General features: G+C 43.6%; 1 protein-coding gene across 2 annotated transcripts in view; it reads right to left on the reverse strand.

Moving 5' to 3' along the window:
• Nucleotides 1-19,608: 19,608 nt before the first annotated feature.
• ACAA2 (acetyl-CoA acyltransferase 2) overlaps nt 19,609-23,251 on the reverse strand; it is a 47,567-nt gene continuing 43,924 nt past the window's right edge. For both annotated transcript variants that reach the window (XM_068562999.1, XM_068562998.1), the window contains exons 9-10: nt 21,257-21,411; nt 19,609-20,027 (exon numbers count right to left, since the gene is read on the reverse strand). In XM_068562999.1, coding sequence (XP_068419100.1) covers nt 19,943-20,027; nt 21,257-21,411 — 240 coding nt within the window. In that variant the 3' untranslated portion in view covers nt 19,609-19,942. The remainder of the gene's footprint in view (nt 20,028-21,256; nt 21,412-23,251) is intronic.

Consider the following 23,251-nt stretch of genomic DNA (forward strand, 5'->3'; position numbering starts at 1 on the left):
TGGGGGCTGCTGCTGAGCGGCTCTTAATTAACACAGCTGTCCAGGGCACCCCCCAGGTGACGGGAAGGTGACGCACCCGGAGTTCGCCACCACAAAGAGAAACCCACGTAAGCCGAGCTTCTCCTGGGCTTGACAGAAATCGGGCTGACTTCTGGGAAGACCAGGATCAGGCTTGTGCGGAACTAGACAGACCCTGCTGAAGTTCTTATACCAAATCTGGAGTCCGGATGTTTTGGGAGAGAGGTGTACAGGGCTGGAACTCTTTGGGAGGAGAGTCTTGGGAGGTTTTAGAAGTGAGGTCCCTGTAGATTCCTTTTAGGAACGTCTGGGGCTATATTTCAGCTTAGTTTGCTCAGCTATAGAAGGCATTCTGGGAGGTCAGCAGATCAGCTTTGAGAATTTACAAAACTGCAAGAGAAAGAGATAAAATACCACCCTACGAGGGGCGTGACCTCTGGAATGGCATCCAGTGCTGGAGAGACCACCCTGCCTACAGCCTGCAAGCCAGGGCATCTGCTTTCTGCCAGCTCAGCTGTTGATGGGAGCCATGATCTTGGGCGAACGATTTCCCTCTCTGGGTCTCAGCGTTCCAGGTAGAGGAGGGGTTAGACCTTCCAGGCTTCCAATGATGGAATTTCCTGTGGACCGCAAAGGGGGGTCTCTAACATGCCCCTCCTGGCCAATCACAGCCTCTGCATCTGTGCGCTCTGTTTATTTTATCTTCCTTTAGGATGAACTTAACTCATAGGAATGTTGCTGATAATTGCCCCCCTTCTCCCGGTTTTTATTGTTTCTTGAAGATGCTCATTAAGTATGTGGGGAATGAGGCCTGGCAGATGTTCAGGACTCGGAGGGTTGGATTCAGTGTTGGAGAAAGAGCCCTGGATGGGGCACAGAGCTGGCTCCTCAAGGGTTCTGGGCACCCACTGTGGGCACTGGGCCTTCCATCACCTGGCCTGTGTGTGCACGAGCTTCTGCCGCCTTCCCTGGTTCTCTCCAGGGCAGGCACCTGAGCCATGGGAGATTCCCCTGGCCGGAGCAGGGAGGGGGTGCTGCTGGGACCTGCACCCCGTCTGCAGGTGGGGCAGCCTGGAAGCAGTGTGGGAAGGCTCAGAATGAGCCCTTGCCTGGAGCGAGGGTGCGGTGCAGGGCTCGGCTGAGAAGCCTGCAGCTGCAGTGTTGGGCACAGCATCCCAAGCAGGAGATAAAGATTTAATGACCATGGGCATCAGGCACCACTCTAATCCTCTGAGGCCCATCTCAGAGCCCATCTCCTCTATGCAAACCTCTTTTCAAGCAAAAGAAGAAGAGGAAGAGGAAGAAGGAGAAGTAGAAGAAGAAGAAAAAGAAGAAGGAGAAGAAGGAGAAAGGCAACCCTTCCTTAGTTCTCAGCGTGACCGAAACTCTTCTCTGACTCCCATAGTCCAGACCAGATAGCGTATAATTCTCTACCGTCTTGCATTTAATCATTTCAGGGCTTTTTCCATGGGTTCCCAGATAGGATATGATCACTCCAGGGACCTTCATGTCCTCTACCTGTATGAGAAGCAAAGGAGCCACTTTCAGAAGTACTGGGGGGTATGCCTGTGGATTTGATGGTTCCACATGCACACTCCCCACTGCCGCGCACCCCACTCCTCAGCCCCAGGCCCGGGCAGCAGACTTGCGTGTCCTGCCCACACGTCACCCTCCTCTACCTGTTCAGTTGTTCTCAGTACTCATATTTTCCTTGTACCATTTGCTTTTTCTCTCCTCTGCCGGTCTCTGGATGGAAATTAAACACACAGAGGAATTCCCTTTGTTGCATCTCTTCAAGGAGAAAACTACTGTCTCTGCTTCCTGCCTGCATTGCTGTCCACCGCTTGTCGTAAGGACACCGATAGCCCTGGAAGACCCCAGGGGCTGCCGATGGTCAGACATAGTCAGAGACACTCAAGCAATTTTAATCTTCGGTACATTTTATTGCTTTCTGATGCTTCATAAAATTAGAGCCATCCCAGTTCGCTGATTCTCTGATGCTCATGCTGTTGGCGTCTCTGAAGCTGGGATGCATCTCACTTAAATTGAAGGCAGGCTCTTCCAGAGAGAGCTGCAGTCACTTCTGCTGGGCACCTGAGTACCACTTTAGAGTCTTGGCTTCGGGGTGGTTTTTTGGACCGCACGGGAAGTGTGAATTCAGACTGCAAGCCTGTGTGAGGAGGAGCCTGCAGTTCATATTTTCAGAGACTTCCTTCCCTTCCCTCCACTCAGTACCAGCGTGAACATGAAGTCTCCTTGCTGTTCCCACCGTGAGGCGGGGTCATCACTTGGTCCTGGTACACCGAGCCCTCTGCTGTCTCTAAGAGACTCTCCATGTGGGTTTATTTTCTTTCTCAGGGATACGTGAAATAATGTTCATCTTACAGTTCCTGATGACTTTGATTTGAAAAAATATGGCTTGTGGTTTCTCTATTAATCAGAATCCCCCATCCTCTGGCCATTCCGGGGAGCAGGACAGCTGCTCTGTTAGTAAATTCCAGCATGGCTGTGGTCACTGAGAATTCTTCTGTGGACAAGCACGCGGGTCTGCAGATTTCAAGGGGCAGCGCCCGGCAGCCCAGGTGTTCTGAGTCTCCCCAGCACATGTGGGCTGGGCGGTTAGGACCGAGCCCCGCCAGACAAGACACACAGGCACTTGCCAGAGCTAGGCTGGGGGTGAGAGTCTGGAAACCCCGCAAGCCCAGCCCCACCCAGAGGTGGCGCAGGATGAGGTGAACAGGACGGGTGGGAAGGGAACTCGTGTATTGGTTGCATTCTTTCAGGGAGCAGGCAACAGAGACTCGTAGCTCAGTTCAGGTGATGGGGTTTGACCAGGGTGGTGAGAAAGCCCTGGGAGTGACCTCATAGCCATGTGGTCATCGGCCCAGTGGTGACCCTCCTGCTTTCACTTCTCCTTTTTGGCTTCTACTACCATAACCTGCCTCCAGGAATGACTCACAACCCAGCTCCTCAGAGCAAGAAGCTGACTGCCGGGTCAGTTAGTCACTATAAATGCAAAGCGTCCCAACTGGGCAGGGTTCCCACCCCGTCACCCTGAGGGCCACTGGCTAGCCTACAAATGCCTGCTTTGTCTTTGGCACCAATTTCTGGCCAATCAGCTGGGGCCTGGGTCACATGATACATAGCATGGAACCTCCTGGAACCACTTTTTCTCAGGAAGGGGCAGTATTACTGCTCAGGCAATGTGTTCACCCTAAGGTGTAAGTACAAGACCCTGGCAGTTTTGCATGTCATCCTTCCTTGGAGCTCTGAAGTTCAGCCAGGGATGTGGAGTTCAGCACGCTGACTTTTAAAAAATTTATCTTTTACTTTAAAAAAAATTGAGATGTAATTGATATATAACATTATATTAGTTTCAGGTGTACAACATGATTCAATATTTGTATATACTGCAAACACGCTATCATTGTTCCACTCTCCTTTTCTTAGATTTCTTAAGGCTCCTCAGTTGTGACCCGACACTTCTATAAATTCCATGGTTCCCACTTCCAAGGGCATCTTCATTGTTTTGAAAAATGGCACCATGGCTCTGTCATGAGTCCACCATATCAGGCCCATGATCCGTCCAGAAACAATCCTATTCAAATGAGGGATACTGACATATGTGCCATGGAGAGGCCTGGTTAGCCACGGGTGTTAACCCACAGTCTCCTCAAATATACTTCAGATACCCTTGGTTTACTTTAATAACCTATTCTGATTCTATCAGATATACACTTTCCTATATATTTCTTGAACATATCTCTTTTAAAATATGGCATTTAAAAAATAATACAAAAAACAGAAACGTTCTAAACATTTGTAAAATAAGAGAAAAACAGAAAAATCACCCACCTCACCACTTATAGACAACCACTGATGGTATTTTTTTAAATACATACAACAAATACAGTAAAGTACACAAGCCATTAAGTACAGAGTTCAGTGAATCTTTACGTATGTGCACATCTATGTTACCACCACCCCGATAAGAATGTGGATGTTCCCAGCAGCCTAGTACGCACCCTCATGGCCCTCTCAGGAGACACTCCTTCCAAAGCTAACCACATTCTGACCTCTGTCATCATGGATTAGTTTTGCCCATTTTTTGAACATCATATACATAGAATCATATAGTATGTAGTTTGATGTCTTTTTTCAAGAACATGATAGCTGTGAGATTCATCCATATGCCTATAGTAGTTTGTTTTCACTGCTGCATAGTACTCCATGTATGTATTTCATAATCCCACTATCTTAATACGAATACCATTAGCATTTTAATGGCATTAGTTATCTTTCCTCTGCGTGTGCATTTTTGAACAGTTTTAAAGCAGTGTACTACAGCTTACAGTGTTTTTTGTCTCTTTATGCTTAACATTTCTGGTCTTAAGAACATTTCTATTTTATTTTATTATTTTTTAAATTTTATTTATTTATTTTTGGCTGCATTGGGTCTTCATTGCTGCGCGAGGGCTTTCTCTAGTTGTGGTGAGCGGAGGCTACTCTTTGTTGTGGTGTGTGGGCTTCTCATTGTGGTGGCTTCTCTTGTTGTGGAGCATGGGCTCTAAGCACGTGGGCTTCAGTAGTTGTGGCACACAGGCTCAGTAGTTGTGTCTCGCGGGCTGTAGAGCGCAGGCTCAGTAGTTGTGGCGCATGGGCTTAGTTGCTGCGCGGCATGTGGGATCTTCCCAGTCCAGGGCTCGAACCCGTGTCCCCTGCATTGGCAGGCGGATTCTTAACCACTGTGCCACCAGGAAAGCCGAAGAATATTTCTATTTTAACCCTGTACTGTGTCTTGACGAAAAGTTGCTGGAGTTGCTTTGCACCCATGTAAAGACTTCCTCCTATTTGTTGTAAAACAGCCATTTAGAAAGCTCAAAGGGGCTGAACACCACGGTATCCTTCATAACTTGGTCTGTCCTCACTCAGCCATTGTCTTTCCACTTGGAGGTCTCATTTCCTCCCCAGACTGACGGGCCCAGGCCCACATCTGGGAGCTCACGTTCATATGGACACACAGAAGCCTGCGGAACAGAGTTCCTCCCACTTGGTGGATTGCCTCTTCTCAGGGCTGGGCAAATCCACACAGACTTAGGCTCTGAGCTGCCTATGAGGACCAGAAAGCAGGTTGGTAACAACCGATGCAGTTGGTCCAGGGCAAGGCTGGGATGCTGCTTAATTGCTGGAAGCTGCTGGTTCTCCCTGAAGATGCAGGTTTAGAGCCCCGGAGGATGGTATGACTGTGGTCCCAGCTCCCACATCCCCTTCTTTCCCAGCACCAGGCACATGGCAGACCAGGCACCAATCTAAAGGCTGGCTGGGCTCTGAGTCCTATTTCATCTGCTGTGGGGCTCAGCTCCTGGGGACTTGGCTTCTCTTTGCAACCTAGAAATGCAGTGTGAGGAACCACTCGTGTGTGTGTGTGTGTGTGTGTGTGTGTGTGCGTGCGTGCGTGTGTGTGCGTGCGTGCGTGTGTGTGTGAATAGTCAGCATAGCTTGCTCTTTGCTCTTAGTATCAGCATGTTCCCTCATCATGTAGTTTCTGATTTTATCTTGTCTTGTGTTTCTAAAAGGCTCCGGAGGAACTGCATGTTCAAACACAAGTCTGCCTTTTACTTCTCCGCCAGAACCCCTTGTTCTACAACAGCTTCAGGCCTCTTGGATGTGTCTGCATGTTGACTGTGCCAAGACGGGACCAGAGCATGGCTTTGGAGGACCCCATCTCATTACTTCCCTTTGCTGTCACTTGCTGGAACATGGCAGAACCGTGCGGAGAGTGGATGCTGCCGAGCACAGGTAGAAGGGGCCTCGTCTTCCTCTGGCCGTGTTCCTGAGAAGTATTACATCCATCTTGTTTCCTTACTGAGGCTCTCAGAGCAGAGGCGCTGGGGTGTATGTGGAGTCTAAGACAGCGTGCCCATCCCTGGGGAAGTAAGGCCAGGGCACAGGACACAGAGCTCCCCACTTGTCTTTGCTCTGTGTGTCCGAGCTGCACCCCACAGCCCTCAGACCTCACCGGTTATGGCCCCAGTCAGTTTATGTCCACGAAAGTGTGGAGGGGAGAATACAAGCAGCTCCCGGCAGTCCTTGCTCTGTCAGCCGAGAAAGGTTGGGGGCAGCTGGGGACTCTCGAATAAATACAGGGTCCAGAGTGAAAAAGAGGAGCCCCCGGGCTCCAAGTGTCCACAGGGAGTACGAATGTTGCCCCACCTTCTCTCCGCTCCAGACTGTGTCCCGGCCTCTCTCCCCGTGCCCTCACCTGGTAGGGCCCAGCGCTCACCACCTCAGTGGGGCCTGTGGTCTGTTACCAGCAGCTCAGAGACCGTGTAACACTGGGCTCCCTAGGCTCTGGGCCTCTGCATCTGCCATGTTTCCACTGAGGAGAAATAAAGGGCGGTGTCCTTGGCCAGAGGGACCTGGGGCATTGGCTAGCAGGTGGGACAGATTTTTGGTCCCCCAGCTGCTGCCCTAGGTTTCTTTACTGCTGGCTCCTTCTCTCCTTTCAATTCCCAGGAAGTGAGAAAGACCAAGAGTTCGGCCAACTCTGCTGAGAGAAGCATCTTGGAGACGCTGCTGAGAAAGGGACCGAGGCAGCACAGGCCTGTGGCACCACCTAGGGGAAGAAGTGCCCCTGGGCTCGCCGCTGGTGCAAGTGGACTCCTCACTGCAAATCAACCCAATTTATGAAAATGCAGGATTCACGTGAAGAATAAAAAGTGAGATGGAGAGAAAGGAAAAGGAGAGTCATTGTTCACTTCATAAAAATTATTTCAATTATTTCTCAATTACAAAGGCATTCCTTTTAGGTTAGGGTACCTTTAAAAATGTATGTTCCCATCCTTCATTTTAAGTTATTCAATTTAGTAAGGAATTTACATTTTTTTTCCCTGAAGGTTTAAGAGATGGCACTTATTATATAAAATTATAAAACTTGTAAAAGAACTGGATCACTCTCTAAAAGGGCAGTATAGATATACCTGGTTTTATAGATTATTCTTATTCTCATTTAAATTTTTAAGTCATAAAAACGAAAACCTCAGAGTGTTAACAGAAGGAAAATTTTCTTGTTTGAATCTATCTAGGATGGAGGCCACTAGTTCTTTTTTTTAACTTTTTAAATTGAGGTATAGTTGACGAACAATATTATATGTTTCAGGTGTACAACATAGTGATTCACTTTTTAAAGGTTATTCTCCATTTATAGTTATTATAAACTATTGGATATATTCACTGTGTTGTACAATATATCCTTGTAGCTTACTTATTTTATACATAGTAGTTTGTACCTATTAATCCCCGACCCCATTTGCCCCTCCCCCCTTCCCCCTCCCTACTGGCAACCACTAGTTTTGTTCTCTGTATCCGTGAGTCTGTTTCTTTTTTGTTATATTCACTAGTTTGTTGTATTTTTTAGATTCCACATATAAGTGATATCATATAGTATTTGTCTTTCTGTCTGACTCATTTCACTTAGCATAATGCCTTCCAAGTCCATCCATGTTGTTGCAAATGGCAAAGTTTCATTCTTTTTCTGTCTGAGTAATATTCCATTGTATATATATATATACCACTTCTTTATCCATTCATCTGTTGATGGACACTTAGGTTGCTTCCATATCTTGGCAGTTGTAAATAATGCTGCTATGAACATTGGGGTACATGTATCTTTTCAAATTAGTGTTTTTGGCTTTTATGGATAGATACCCAAGTGTGGAATTGCTGGGTAATATGGTAGTTCTTTTTTTTTTTTTTTTTTTAATTTATTTATTTTTGGCTGCGTTGGGTCTTCATTGCTGCATGCTGCGAGCTTTCTCTAGTTGTGGTGAGCAGGTGCTACTCTTTGTTGTGGTGCGCGGGCTTCTCATTGTGGTGGCTTACCTTGTTGCGGAGCACGGGGTCTAGGTGCGCGGTCTTCAGTAGTTGTGGCACACAGGCTTAGTTGCTCCACGGCTCGTGGGATCTTCCCAGACCAGGGCTCGAACCTGTGTCTCCTGCATTGGCAGGCGGATTCTTAACCACTGCGCCACCAGGGACGTCCTGACAGTTCTATCTTTAGTTTTTTGAGAACTGTTTTCCATAGTGGCTGCATCAATTTACATTCCCACCAACAGTGTAGGAGGGCTCCCTTTTCTCCACATACTCGCCAACATTTGTTAGTTGTGTTCTTTTTGATAATAGCCATTCTGACAAGCGTGAGGTGATATCTCATTGTGGTTTTAATTTGTACTTCTCTGATGATTAACAACGTTGAGCATCTTTTCATGTGCCTGTTGGCCATCTGTATGTCTTCTTTGGAAAAATGCCTATTCAGGTCTTCTGCCCATTTTTAAATTGGGTTATTTTCTTGATGTTGAGTCATATGAGCTATTTATATATTTTGGATATTAACCCCTTATTGGTCATATCATTTGGAAATATTTTCTTCCATTCTATAGGCTGTCTTTTCGTTTTGCCTATGGTGAGGCCCCTAGTTCTTGATCATATCCCATTTATATGTCAATGCTTTCTGATCTAGCTCCATCCTAAAGCCAGATGAATGTTCAGCATCTCTGCTTGGATGTCTGAACTGAACTCCTGAACCTCCCCCCAGACTTGCTCCACATGCAGCCTTCCTGCATCTCAGTGGCTGAGATGAAAAGCCCAGGAGTCATCCTTGACTCCTTTTTCTACCAAGCAGCAGCCAATCCATGAGGAAATAAAGCTCTATCTTCAGAACATAACCAGACTCTGACAACTTCTCACCACTCTATTGCTGACTGTAGATCCGAGATGCCTGGATTACTGCAATAGCATCCTATCCCAACTTCGTCCCTTTACAGTTCACTTTAATAGAACAGACTGAGGTGTCCTTCAAATGTGTCAGATGAAGTCTCTCTTCTACTCAGAAGGCTGCAGTGGCTCCCATTTACTCAGAATAAAAGCCGAAGTCCCTGCAATGGCGTCTAAGGCCCTACATGGCACACACCCAGGGTGCTTCTCTGACTTCAACCACTCTCCTCTCGCTCACTCTGCTCCCACCATGCTGGCCTCCTTGCACAGCAGGCGCGCTTCTCTCTCAGGGCCATGCACTGGCTGTTTCTCCTACTCTTCTCGGGTACCTGTCACCTCCTTCGAGTATTTGCTCATCTCCCAAGCACTCGACAAGTCTACCCTGACTTTATAATCTTCAAATCCAACAATCACACTCAAACAGTATTTGTTCAGCTCTCTTGAACTGAACAAATACTGTTTGTTTATTCTTGGCCAGAATAATTCCAGTTTATACTTGTTGCTGCCGGGTAATTATTAACAGTGTCCCCTTTCACTTCTCGAAAATGACCTGGCTTGGATGGTAAGTTCTATGGTCGTCCTAGGGGCAACCTCATGCATTTGGGTTTCTCTCCCAACTCTTCTCTACCACATGTAGTTGGTTAGGTTCAAAGTAAACTGCCCAAGGTCACTCTAGTGTTTCTATTGATCCTTAGTGCCAGGCAGCAAGCACCATTAGAATCTCCCCGTTTTCCACCCCTTCTCTCTTGAAAACACACGGGCACACAGGTGTGTATGACCGGGCACACAGCCACTTCCATGATCACCTGTGGAGATAGAAGAGGTAAATTGTATGTGAGCAGCTACTTGCTGCTTGCTCTGCCTCTCTGTGACTCTGAGAAAAATCTCTCATGCTTCAGTTTCTTCAATCATCACCCATCCATTTATCCATCCCCACAACATTACTGTGCGCCTATTTTGTGCCAGGCACTGTGCTGGGCACATGAAGTCCTTGCCCTCTTGGAATTTACAATTTAACAAGGGAGACAGACGATAAACAATCTAATAAGGGAATACAAGCTCAGAAGAGTTCCATAACGGTCTGGGGAGAGGAACTTAGGGGGAACAGAGAACACCTGCCTAAAGAGAGAGCATCTGAGACTTGATGGACGAGTAGGGAAGGTCCTGTCCTGGGAAGGCAGAGGAAACAGCATTGCAGACAGAGGGGAGATCTGGCACAGTCCTAAAGGATGAGCAAGCATGGCATGTGAGGAGCCCAAAGAAAGACAACATATGTGAAGCACGGGGAGCCAGAGGAACAGTCTGAGCTCAGGTTAGAGGGAAGTGGAGGCCAGACCTCCTCAGGGGTTGGGGGTCACCATGAGCAGGCCATGGTGGGAAACGGGTCTGGATTTTATTCCAAGCGTTGATATAAACCTGTTTCAGGGCTTTAGATGAGGGTGACCTAATATAATTTGTGTTTTTAAAAGATGCCCCTGGCAGCTTTTTAGAGAATGATTGAAGAGGGGCAAGAATGGAGGTGGGGCTCTTGTAATCCAGGCAAGTGATTCTGGTAGCTTGGAGCAAAGTGGTGGAGGTGGAGAAAAGAAGTGGGTGGATTTGAGATACATTCCGAAAGAATTGATAAAACTTGCTGATGGGCTGGATATGAGGGGTGAGGGAGAGGGTGGAATCAAGGAAACTCCCAGATTTCTGACCTGAAGTACTGGAATTGAGGAAGCAAGGACTTGAAGGAGGAGAGGGTTTCGTGAGAGAAATGTCTAGAGGGCAGTTAGGTACAGGAGTCTGGAGCTAGAGGAGAGACCAGTGTTGGGATGTAAACGTGATGAGTCCTGTGACTTGGGATGGCATCACCAGGGAGAGCACACACACACCCAATCCTGAAAAACTCACGGGCAGAGGTTTAGTAGAGGAACAGCTGCAAAAACAGACCAAAGGGACGGTTACCTGTGCCATGTTTTGGAGAGGTCAAAGAAGATGAGGACAGAAAAGTTTCACTAGATTTGGCAATGTGAAGGTGGTTGGTGACATTTGCAAGATCAGTGAAGTGGTGGAGGCAAAGCCAGGTTAGCGTGGTTTGAAGAATGAGTCAACTATTCATGAATTTCTTAGCAACATTAGGAATAGAAGGAAACTTCCTGACTTTGATAAAGTGCATCTATCTGCCACCTATTGTAAGGATCACACTGAATGGTGAACTAATATGAACATTTCTAGGTTTGGCTTTTTTTCCCTCCTAACATTGCATTAGAGGTCCCAGCCTAATGCAAAAGGGCGATAAAAATAAATGAGGTATTGTCTACATGATTAGAACTAAAACAAGGGTTTGGGCAAGCTGCCTAGATACTTAATACCCCAAAGCTATTCATTAGCAATACCCAAGTAGAAAATAAAATAGAAAAAAAAAATCTCATAAAATAAATCCTACGTAAGACTTCTATGGGGAAAAGCGATAAACCTTTACCAAAACTGTGCTGGGAGATTCCCTAGGAGGGGGCTCTTTTCGGCTATTTGCTCAGTGACAATCTCTGTTGACGTGACCAAGGGAGCAGGTATCTGATGCAGAATGAAGAAAAAGTCATTGGCATTTTGGTCATGGAACTGTGAGGTCCTTGGTCAACTGGATGCTAAAGTTTCCAAGAATTAAGACATGATCTAATGATTTTTTAAAAGGTGACAGAGGCAGTGATAATACAGTCACTGGAGGAAAGACCCGAGCATGAAGCCGGTAGACAGAAATAAAGAGAGCAGCAGGATGGTATCATTAATCAACACGAACCTCAAAATAGCACAGGGTTCTGCAAAAGGGAGGGGATGACTGCTCTGGAGGCAGCGTGGGAGGGCAGCAAGGCCGCTGACCCACACCCAGACCTGAGACTGTGGGGCAAGAGAGAGACAAGGCTTATCCTTGAGATATACTGAAGACATCCTGTGTTTATGAGGAGCTTATGCTTTGAAGAATTAGTAACAGTCATATTTGTATTACTACATTCTTCTCACCTTCCCAGCCTCTCCCCCGATCCTCAATATTGGTCTGTATATAATCTCAGCAGGAGAATTTAGAAAGCTGAATACTTTCATATTAAGATGTGTGTGTGTGTGTGTATACACATGTACCCATGTATGTATATGAACAAACAGAACAGGGAGGTAACATGAGAAGGGGATGGTTGGATTTAGGGTTAAAGGAGGATTTTTTAACAGTAGCACTCCTGACATTTTGGGGCCTGATAATCCTCTGCTAGAGGGGCTGTCCTGTGTGTTGTAGGATGTTTAGCAGCAGCCCTGGCCTCTACCCACCAGGTGCCAGTCGCACGCCCTCCCCAGTCATGACCAACGCACCTCCAGATATTGCCAAATGTCCCCCAGGGAGAGGTGTGCAGAACAGGACTTAATTTAGGTAAACTGGGAAAGTTAAAGGAGGGGGATGAAATCCAGGCAAAACTTTGTTCTCGTCAGTCTGGCTTCTCTAAATTTTAGCATAAACCCATTGGTTTATAATAGCTACTTTGTACTGACTCAGTTTCCCCATTTTAGTTGGCTAGTGTAATAAACATTAATGACAACATTCCTTTCTGACTGCTGGGAAGTGCTGGTGGTGGGGGAGAAGGGGTGACACAGGCCTTCTTCTGAGACTTGACTTGTAGCCTTTCTCAACTCCACATTTTCCATTTACAGATATGGTCCTTAAAATGAACATAAATCTTCCTTAAGGAAGCTATGCTCTGATTCAAATGTATTTGAGGAGTTATAATACATAATCAGCACTGTCTTTATTCAAGGGAAAAATCAATCTAATATGATATCATTTATTAATATCAAGACTAAATTCAGTAATTTTGCTCCTTGGGTATTTATCTCAGAATGAATTATGAACGTCACTCAACACACAAATTGAACTGGGTTTCAAAATATTTTTTAAAAATACAAGACAACTCAACAACAACAAAAAATAAACAATTCAATTCAAAAAATGGGAAAAGGACTTAGATATTTCTCCAAAAAAGGTATATGAATGGCCATAGGAAAAGATGCTCAACATCACTAATAATTAGGAAAAGCAACTCAAAACCACAGTGAGATATCACCTCGTACTAATTTTTTTTTGAATTTTATTTTATTTTTTTATACAGGTTCTTATTAGTTATCTGTTTTATACATATTAGTGTATATACGTCCATCCCAGTCTCCCAATTCATCCCACCACCACCCCTCCCCCGCCACTTTCCCCCACTGGTGTCCATATGTTTGTTCTCTACATCTGTCTCTCTATTTCTGCCCTGCAAACCGGTTCATCTGTACCATTTTTCTAGGTTCCACATATATGGGTTAGTATGCGATATTTGTTTTTCTCTTTCTGACTTACTTCACTCGTATGACAGTCTCTAGATCCATCCACGTCTCAACAAATGACCCAATTTCATTCCTTTTTATGGTTGAGTAATATTACATTGTATATATGTACCACATCTTCTTTATCCATTCATCTGTCGATGGGCATTTAGGTAGCTTCCATGACCTGGCTATTGTAAATAGTGCTGCAATGAACATTGTGGTGCATGTGTCTTTTTGAATTATGGTATTTTCTGGGTATATGCCCAGTAATGGGATTGCTGGGTCATATAGTAATTCTATTTTTAGTTTAAGGAAACTCCATACTGTTCTCCATAGTGGCTGTATCAATTTACATTCCCACCAACAGTGCAAGAGGGTTCCCTTTTCTCCACACCCTCTCCAGCATTTGTTTGTAGATTTTCTGAGGATGCCCATTCTAACTGGTGGGAGGTGATACCTCATTGTAGTTTTGATTTGCATTTCTCTAATAATTAGTGATGTTGAGCAGCTTTTCATGTGCTTCTTGGCCATCTATCTGTATGTCTTCTTTGGAGAAATGTCTATTTAGGTCTTCTGCCCATTTTTTGATTGTGTTGTTTGTTTTGTTTTGTTTTGTCTTTTGATATTGAGCTGCATGAGCTGCTTGTATATTTAGGAGATTAATCCTTTCTCAGTTGCTTCGTTTGCAAATATTTCCTCCCATTCTGAGGGTTGTCTCTTTGTCTTGTTTATGGTTTCCTTTGCTCTGTAAAAGCTTTTAGTTTCATTAGGTCCCATCTGTTTACTTTTGTTTTTATTTTCATTACTCTAGGAGGTTGGTCAAAAAAGATCTTGCTGTGATTTATGTCACAGTGTTCTTCCTATGTTTTCCTCTAAGAGTTTTATAGTGTCCAGTCTTACATTTAGGTCTTCAATCCATTTTGAATTTATTTTTGTGTAGGGTGTTAGGGAGTGTTCTAATTTCATTCTTTTACATGTAGCTGTCCAGTTTTCCCAGCACCACTTATTGAAGAGACTGTCTTTTCTCCATTGTATATCCTTTCCTCCTTTGTCATAGATTAGTTGACCATAGGTGTGTGGGTTTATCTCTGGGCTTTCTATCCTGTTCCGTTGATCTATATTTCTGTTTTTGTGCCAGTACCATATTGTCTTGATTACTGTCGCTTTGTAGTATAGTCTGAAGTCAGGGAGTCTGATTCCTCCAGCTCCGTTTTTTTCCCTCAAGATTGCTTTGGCTATTCGGGGTCTTTTGTGTCTCCATACAAATTCTAAGATTTTTTGTTCTAGTTCTGTGAAAAATGCCAATGGTAATTTGATAGGGATTGCACTGAATCTGTGAAATGCTTTGGGTAGTATAGTCATTTTCACAATATTGATTCTTCCAATACAAGAACATGGTATATCTCTCCATCTGTTGAATCATCTTTAATTTCTTTCATCAGTGTCTTATAGTTTTCTGCATACAGATCTTTTCTCTCCCTAGGTAGGTTTATTCCTAGGTATTTTATTCTTTTTGTTGCAGTGGTAAATGGGAGTGTTTCCTTAATTTCTCTTTCAGAGTTTTCATCAATAGTGTATAGGAATGCAAGAAATTTCTGTGCATTAATTTTGTATCCTGCAACTTTACCAAATTCATTGATTAGCTCTAGTAGTTTTCTGGTGACATCTTTAGGATTCTCTATGTATAGTATCATGTCATCTGCAAACAGTGACAGTTTCACTTCTTCTTTTCCAATTTGTATTCATTTTCTTTCTTTTTCTTCTCTGCCATGGCTAGGACTTCCAAAACTATGTTGAATAACAGTGGTGAGAGTGGAGATCCTTGTCTTGGTTCCTGATCTTAGAGGAAATGCTTTCAGTTTTTCACCATTGAGAATGATGTTTGCTGTGGGTTTGTCGTATACGGCCTTTATTATGTTGAGGTAGGTTCCCTCTACGCCCACTTTCTGGAGAGTTTTTTTATCATAAATGGGTGTTGAATTTTGTCAAAAGCTTTTTCTGCATCTATTGAGATGATAATATGGTTGTTCTCCTTCAATTTGTTAATATGGTGTATCACATTGATTGATTTGCGTATATTGAAGAATCCTTGCATCCCTGGGATAAATCCCACTTGATCGTGGTGTATGATCCTTTTAATGTGTTGTTGGATTCTGGTTGCTAGTATTTTGTTGAGGATTTTTGCATCTATATTCATCAGTGATATTGGTCTGTAATTTTCTTTTTTGGTAGTGTCTTTCTCTGGTTTTGGTATCAGGGTGATGGTGGCCTCATAGAATGAGTTTGGGAGGGTTCCTTCCTCTGCAATTTTTTGGAAGAGTTTGAGAAGGATGGGTGTTAGCTCTTCTCTAAATGTTTGATAGAATTCACCTGTGAAGCCACCTGGTCCTGGACTTTTGTTTGTTGGAAGATTTTTAATCACAGGTTCAATTTCATTACTTGTGATTGGTCTGTTTGTATTTTCTATTTCTTCCAGGTTCAGTCTTGGAAGGTTATACCTTTCTAAGAATTTGTCCATTTCTTCCAGGTTGTCCATTTTATTGGCATAGTGTTGCTTGTAGTAGTCTCTTAGGATGGTTTGTATTTCTGCGGTGTTTGTTGTAACTTAGTTACTTGTAGTAATCTTTCATGGTCTTTTGTATTTGTGCAGTGTCAGTTGTTACTTCTCCTTTTTCATTTCTAATTTTATTGATTTGAGTCCTCTCCTTTTCTTGATGGGTCTGGCTAATGGTTTATCAATTTTGTTTATCTTCTCAAAGAACCAGCTTTTAGTTTTATTGATCTTTGCTGTTGTTTTCTTTGTTTCTATTTCATTTATTTCTGCTCTTATGATTTCTTTCCTTCTGCTAACTTTGGGTTTTGTTTGTCTTTCTCTAGTTCCTTTAGGTGTAAGGTTAGATTATTTATTTGAGATTTTTGTTTGTTGAGGTAGGCTTGTATTGCTATAAACTTCCCTCTAAGACTGATTTTGCTGCATCCCATAGGTTTTAGATCATTGTGTTTTTGTTGTAATTTGTCTCTAGGTATTTTTTGATTTCCTCTTTGATTTCTTCAGTGATCTCTTGCTTATTTAGTAATGTATTGTTTAGCCTCCATGTGTTTGTTTTTTACGTTTTTTTTTCCCTGTAATTGATTTCTAATCTCATAGTGTTGTGGTCAGAAAAGATGCTTGATATGATTTCAATTTTCTTAAATTTACTGAGGCTTGATTTGTGACCCAAGATGTGAGAATGTTCCGTGCGCACTTGAGAAGAAAGTGTAATCTGCTGTTGTTGGATGGAATGTCCTATAAATATCAATTAAATCTAGCTGGTCTATTGTGTCATTTAAAGCTTGTGTTTCTTTATTAATTTTGTTTGGATGATCTGCCCATTGGTGTAAGTGAGGTGTTAAAGTCCCCCACTATTATTGTTACTGTCAATTTCCTCTTTTATAGCTGTTAGCAGTTGCCTTATTTATCGAGGTGCTCCTATGTTGGGTGCATATATATTTATAATTGTTGTATCTTCTTTTTGGATTGATCCCTTGATCATTAGGTAGTGTCCTTCCTTGTCTGTTGTAACATTCTTTATTTTAAAATCTATTTTATCTGATATTAGTATTGCTACTCCAGCTTTGATTTCCATTGGCACGGAGTATCTTTTTCCATCCCCTCACTTTCAGTCTGTATGTGTCCCTAGGTCTGAAGTGGGTCTCTTGTAGACAGCATATATATGGGTCTTGTTTTTGTATCCATTCAGTGAGCCTGTGTCTTTTGGTTGGAGCATTTAATCCATTCACAGTTAAGGTAATTATCAATATGTATGTTCCTATTACCATTTTCTTAATTGTTATGGGTTTGTTTTTGTAGGTCCTTTTCTTCTCTTGTGTTTCCCACTTAGAGAAGTTCCTTTAGCATTTGCTGTAGAGCTGGTTTGGTGGTGCTGAATTGTCTTAGCTTTTGCTTGTCTGTAAAGCTTTTGATTTCTCCGTCGAATCTGAATGAGATCCTTACCAGGTAGAGTAATATTTGTTGTAGGTTCTTCCCTTTCCTCACTTTAAATATATCATGCCACTCCCTTCTGACTTGTAGAGTTTCTGCTGAGAAATTAGCTGTTAACATTATGGGAGTTCCCTTGTATATTATTTGTTGTTTTTCCCTTGTTGCTTTCAATAATGTTTCTTTGCCTTTAATTTTTGTCAATTTGATTACTATGTGTCTCGGCGTGTTTCTCCTTGGGCTTATCCTGCCTGGGACTCACTGCACTTTCTGGACTTGGGTGGCTATTTCCTTTCCCATGTTAGGGAAGTTTTCGACTATAATGTCTTCAAATATTTTCTCAGGTCCTTTCTCTCTCTCTCCTCCTTCTGGGACCCCTATAATGCGAATGTTGTTGTATTTAATGTTGTCCCAGAGGTCTTTTAGGCTGTCTTCATTTCTTTTCATTCTTTTTTTCTTTATTCTGTTCCACGGCAGTGAATTCCACCATTCTGTTTTCCAGGTCACTTATGCATTCTTCTGCCTCAGTTATTCTGCTATAGATTCCTTCTAGTGTATTTTTCATTTCAGTTACTGTATCGTTCACCTCTGTTTGTTTGTTCTTTATTCTTCTAGGTGTTTGTTCTTTAATTCTTCTAGGTCTTTGTTAAACATTTCTTGCATCTTCTTGATCTTTGCCTCCATTCTTTTTCCGAGGTCCTGGATCATCTTCACTATCATTATTCTGAATTCTTTTTCTGGAAGGTTGCCTATCTCCACTTCATTTAGTTGTTTTTCTGGGGTTTTACCTTGTTCCTTCATCTGGTACATAACCCTTTGCCTTTTCATTTTGTCTCTCTTTCTGTGAATGTGGTTTTTGTTCCACAGGCTGCAGGACTGCAGTTCTTCTTGCTTCTGCTGTCTGTCCTCTGGTGGATGAGGCTATCTAAGAGGCTTGTGTAAGTTTTCTGATGGGAGGGACTGGTGGTGGGCAGACCTCAGTAAAACTTTAATCCGCTTGACTGTTGATGGGTGCAGCTGTGTTCCCTCTCTGTTGGCTGTTTGGTCTGAGGCGATCCAACACTGGAGCCTACCTGGCTCTTTGGTGGGGCTAATGGTGGACTCTGGGAGGACTCATGCCGAGGAGTACTACCCAGAACTTCTGCTGTCAGTGTCCCTGTCCTCACGGTGAGACACAGCCACTCCCCGCCTCTGCAGGAGATCCTCCAACACTAGCAGGTAGGTGTGGTTTAGTCTCCTATGGGGTCACTGCTCCTTCCCCTGGGTCCCGATGTGCACACTGCTTTGTGTGTGCCCTCCAAGAGTGCAATCTCTGTTTCCCCCAGTCCTGTCGAAGTCCTGCAATCAAATCCCGCTAGCCTTCAAAGTCGGATCCTCTAGGAATTCCTCCTCCCATTGCCGGACCCCCAGGTTGGGAAGCCCGACGTGGGGCTCAGAACCTTCACCCCAGTGGGTGGACTTCTGTCATATAAGTGTTCTCCAGTTTGTGAGTCACCCACCCAGCAGATATGGGATTTGATTTTATTGTGATTGCGCCCCTCCTACCGTCTCACTGTGGCTTCTCCTTTGTCTTTGGATGTGGGGTATTTTTTTTTGGTGAGTTCCAGTGTCTTCCTGTCGATGATTGTTCAGCAGTTAGCTGTGATTCCAGTGCTCTCGCAAGGCGGAGTGAGTGCATGTCCTTCTACTCCGCCATCTTGAACCAATCCTCCCACCTCATACTAATTAAGATGGCTATCATAAAAAAGAAACAGAAAATAGCAAGTATTGGTGAGGATGTGGAAAAATTTAAACGCTTGTGCAATAATGGTGGGAGTGTAAAATAGTATAGGTGCTACGGAAAACAGTATGGCAATTCCTTGAAATATTAAAAACAGAATTATCATATGATTCAGGAATTCCACTTCTCAGTATATACCTGAAAGAACTGAAAGCAAGGCCATGAATAAATATCTGTACACGCATGTTTAGAGCAGCATTACTCATAATAGCCAAGAGGTGGCAGCAACCCAAATGTCCATCAACAGATGAGAGAAAAAACAAAATGTGGTATCTATCTAGCTAGCTAGCTATCTATCTATAATGGAATATTATTCAGCCTTAAAAAAGAAGAAAATTCTGACACATGATAAAACATGGATGAACTTGAGAACATTATGCTAAGTGCAATAAGCCAGGCACAAAAGGACAAATGCTGTATGATTCCACTTATATGAGGGACCTGTCGGAGTCAGCTGCATAGAGACAGAAAGCAGAAGGTGGTTGCCAAGGGCTGCAGAGAGGGAGGAATGGGGAGTTGTTTAATGGGTGTAGAGTTTCAGTTCTGCAAGATGAAAAGAATTCTGGAGATGCATTGTGGTGATGGTTGCATAACAATGTGAATGTATTTAATGCCACTAAACTATAGGCTTAAAAGTGATTAAGATGGTAAATTTTATGTTATACGTATTTTACCTTAATTAAAAATTTAGAAAAATAACAAGAAACAATAGGAAAGGATTAGCTGAAGTTAAGGCAGAATTTATTCAATTTCCCTGCAATCATATTATCTAAGACATAAGCAGTGGTTATTTGGCAAGGATACAATTCCGTTTAAGGCCTTCTATAGTTGGATTTTAGTTCAGAAATGCAGCATATTTGGTACAAATTTGAGAGAATTTATTCTGGCACGGGCTCTTGTTCATGATAAATGCATCTTTGCCTCACCATTCCTTGACCAAACTCAATCACTCAGTGCAGGGCATGGCATGACCTTCACAGCTTCTCTGAAGGTCACCTGGCGTACTGTGGCCTGGCCAAGTCATGTGAGCGTGGACCAGGGCAGGCTCCCTGCTCTCCTCAAGCTGTGTTCTCAATGATGACCGCAATTCCTTGGCCCCCTCCAATGCAGGCCGATCCTACAGCGTATTTTCCACCCCGACGCCTAAGAAAGAAAGCAGTGACTGAAATCTACTTGAATAAAGAATGTACAGAATTAGATAATTAAGTAAATAGTATTTATAATGGTCACATTTGCATTATTCATTCTTGTTCAGCTCATCAGCTCAATCTTTTTTCCAGTTCTCAGTATTGGAGAAAAGAGGAGAAAGAATTTGGAAAGCTGAATATTCTTATTTTTTAAAAAAAGTAGTAACACAGAAGAGGGAGGCTGAAACAAATATAAAAGCTTAGGCTGCTGTCAGGAAGGAGTGAGGACAGGAGGTAATTGGGATAAACTGGAAGTTGAAGAAGGGGGAGTCAATACTCAGCCCCTTTGATTTATTTGTTTTAGATTTTTATGAACGTTAGAATAAGTATAATTACTGAAGTTTGTCCATATGAAAGGTCAGATAATTTAGATACATTTCATGTCCCTTTCATAAAAAATCAGATACCTTTAAAGTACCATCTGTTCTAATTCTTCAGTCCTGATAGAATAACCTTGAGAAACCATCAAGGAATTATTTTTTGTGCACATCAATCACTCATTTCATCTCAATCATTAAGTGAAATAGGAGTCCCATTTACCTTAACTTCACAGGGAGGCAGAGTGATTTTCTGCCCTGACATATTTGGTTTTGTTTGCAATTTCCCTACTAACAGAGCAAAATGATCCAAAATACACAGTACAGAAGAAGGAGCTCTTCTATTAAAACTGAAAAGTATCAAACACACAGAAGGCTCCTCCTGGAACCCTGGAAACAATGAAGGAAAAACTTAGCTCAGACCCAAATTGTCAGTTTGCTTAGGTTTCTTAAATGACAGCACCTAGATCAGTATTTTGTTTCCTTAAATAATTGTGTCTTACTCCTATAACTAGCACTAGAATACAAGTGCCATGAGAACCAGGGCCTCATCACGGGCTCGCTGCTCTGCACCAGCACCAGGGATGGGGCCAGATGTACGCTAGGCCCTCAGTGAACACGTGCTGAGTGGATGCACCGCAAATGTGAGTAAGAGCGAGCATCCCAAGAGCAGAGGCACCAACAAGTCAACTGAGTCATCTATAAGGTCTACTGAAAAAGGGGTACCCAAATAACCTGTTCCTGGTGAGAAGCAGTGCGAGGCGGTATGAAGAAGAATGAAAAATGTTGGATTGTTTTGAGGAAACCTAAATTCATGCATTTACACAAAAGATGGCAAATCTGAAAAGCAACAATTTCTAGCACGTACCTTAATTCATGAACCAGGTGTGCAGTAATTCTTGATCCAGATCCCCCTAATGGGTGACCCAAAGCAATGGCCCCTCCATTCACGTTGGTTTTACTTGGGTCAAGATCCAAACTCTTTTCAACTGCCAAGTACTGGGGAGCAAAAGCTTCATTCACCTTAAAACAATCAAAACACTAATAAAAATCCTTATTCACAAACTTATTTCTAACTGAGAATTGTCCAGTCCTATCAATGGCTAATTATCCTGGTTTTTTTCCTACTTAAATTACATTGCAAGGTTATTTTAATTTATCTTCAATCATTCTTTGTAAAGATAACAGGTTTGAAAATGGGTATATTTACTAAGTGATACTTTAAGTGTAATGTATCCCTTAGAGAAAAGAAATCCTCAGTGATACTATAAATGGACACTGGACTAGAGGCAGTAGGATACTGTAGAAAGCCCACAGGTTCTGGAGCTAGATGGACAGTTCAAATCTCGGCTATATGGACGTTCTTTAAACTCTCTTGACACTCAAATTTCTTCAGTAGTAAAATATGACTGTTGTATCATCTTAAGAGTTATCGTTAAGGTTAAGTGAAATCGTGGGTATTAAGTGTTTAGTGTATTATCTGGCACAACAAAGTATTCAATAAATAGTTGCTATTATTATTACTACTACTCAGTACTACTAGCCACACTTCCAAGAAACTGATAGACAATAAAGAATAAACCGTCAGGGGGGACAGCTTCAAGATGGCAGAGGAGTAAGACGCGGAGATCACCTTCCTCCCCACAAATACATCAAAAATACATCTACATGTGGAACAGCTCCTACAGAACACCTACTGAACGCTGGCAGAAGACCTCAGACTTCCAAAAAGGCAAGAAAATCCCCACGTACCTGGGTAGGGCAAAAGAAAAAAGAAAAAACAGAGACAAAAGAATAGGGTTGGGACCTGCACATCTGGGAGGGAGCTGTGAAGGAGGAAAAGTTTCCACACTAGGAAGACCCTTCACTGGCAGAGACTGGGGATGGGCGGGGTGGGGGGAAGCTTCAGAGCCGTGGAGGAAAGCACAGCAACAGGGGTGCAGAGGGCAAAGCAGAGAGATTCCCACACAGAGGATGGGTGCCGACCAGCACTCACCAGCCCGACAGGCTTCTCTGCTCACCCACCAGGGTGGGTGCAGGCTGGGAGCTGAGGCTCGGGCTTCGGAGGTCAGATGCCAGGAAGAGGACTGGGGTTGGCTGTGTGAACATAGCCTGAAGGGGGCTAGTGCACCACAGCTAGCTGGGAGGGAGTCCGGGAAAAAGTCTGGAACTGCCTAAGAGGCAAGAGAGCATTGTTTCAGGGTGCGTGAGGAGAGGGGATTTAGAGCACTGCCTAAATGAGCTCCAGAGATGGGCACAAGCCGCGGCTATCAGCGTGGACCCCAGAGACGGGCATGAGACGCTAAGGCTGCTGATGCAGCCACCAAGAAGCCTGTGTGCAAAAACAGGTCACCATCCACACCTCCCCTCCTGGGAGCCTGTGCAGCCCACCACTCCCAGGGTCCTGTGATCCAGGGACAACTTCTCCAGGAGAACACATGTTGTGCCTCAGGCTATTACAACGTCACGCAGGCCTCTGCCACCACAGGCTAGCCCCGCATTCCGTACCCCTCCCTCCCCTTGGCCTCAGTGAGCCAGAGCCCCCTAATCAGCTGCTACTTTAACCCTGCCCTGTAGGACGCCCTCAGGCGACCTACACACAGAGGTGCGGCCAAATCCAAAGCTGAACTCCAGGAGCTGTGCAAACAAAGAAGAGAAAGGGAAATCTATCCCAGCAGCCTCAGGAGCAGTGGATCAAATCTCCACAATTAAATTGATGTACCCTGCAACTGTGGAATACCTGAATAGACAACGAAACATCCCAAAATTGAGGCGGTGTACTTTGGGATCAACTGTAGACTTCGGGTTTGCTTTCTGCATCTAATTTGTTTCTGGTTTTATGTTCATCTTAGTTTAGTATTTA

This window comes from Eschrichtius robustus, chromosome 14 (assembly GCF_028021215.1).
Source record: "Eschrichtius robustus isolate mEscRob2 chromosome 14, mEscRob2.pri, whole genome shotgun sequence".
NCBI classification, from domain to species: domain Eukaryota; kingdom Metazoa; phylum Chordata; class Mammalia; order Artiodactyla; family Eschrichtiidae; genus Eschrichtius; species Eschrichtius robustus.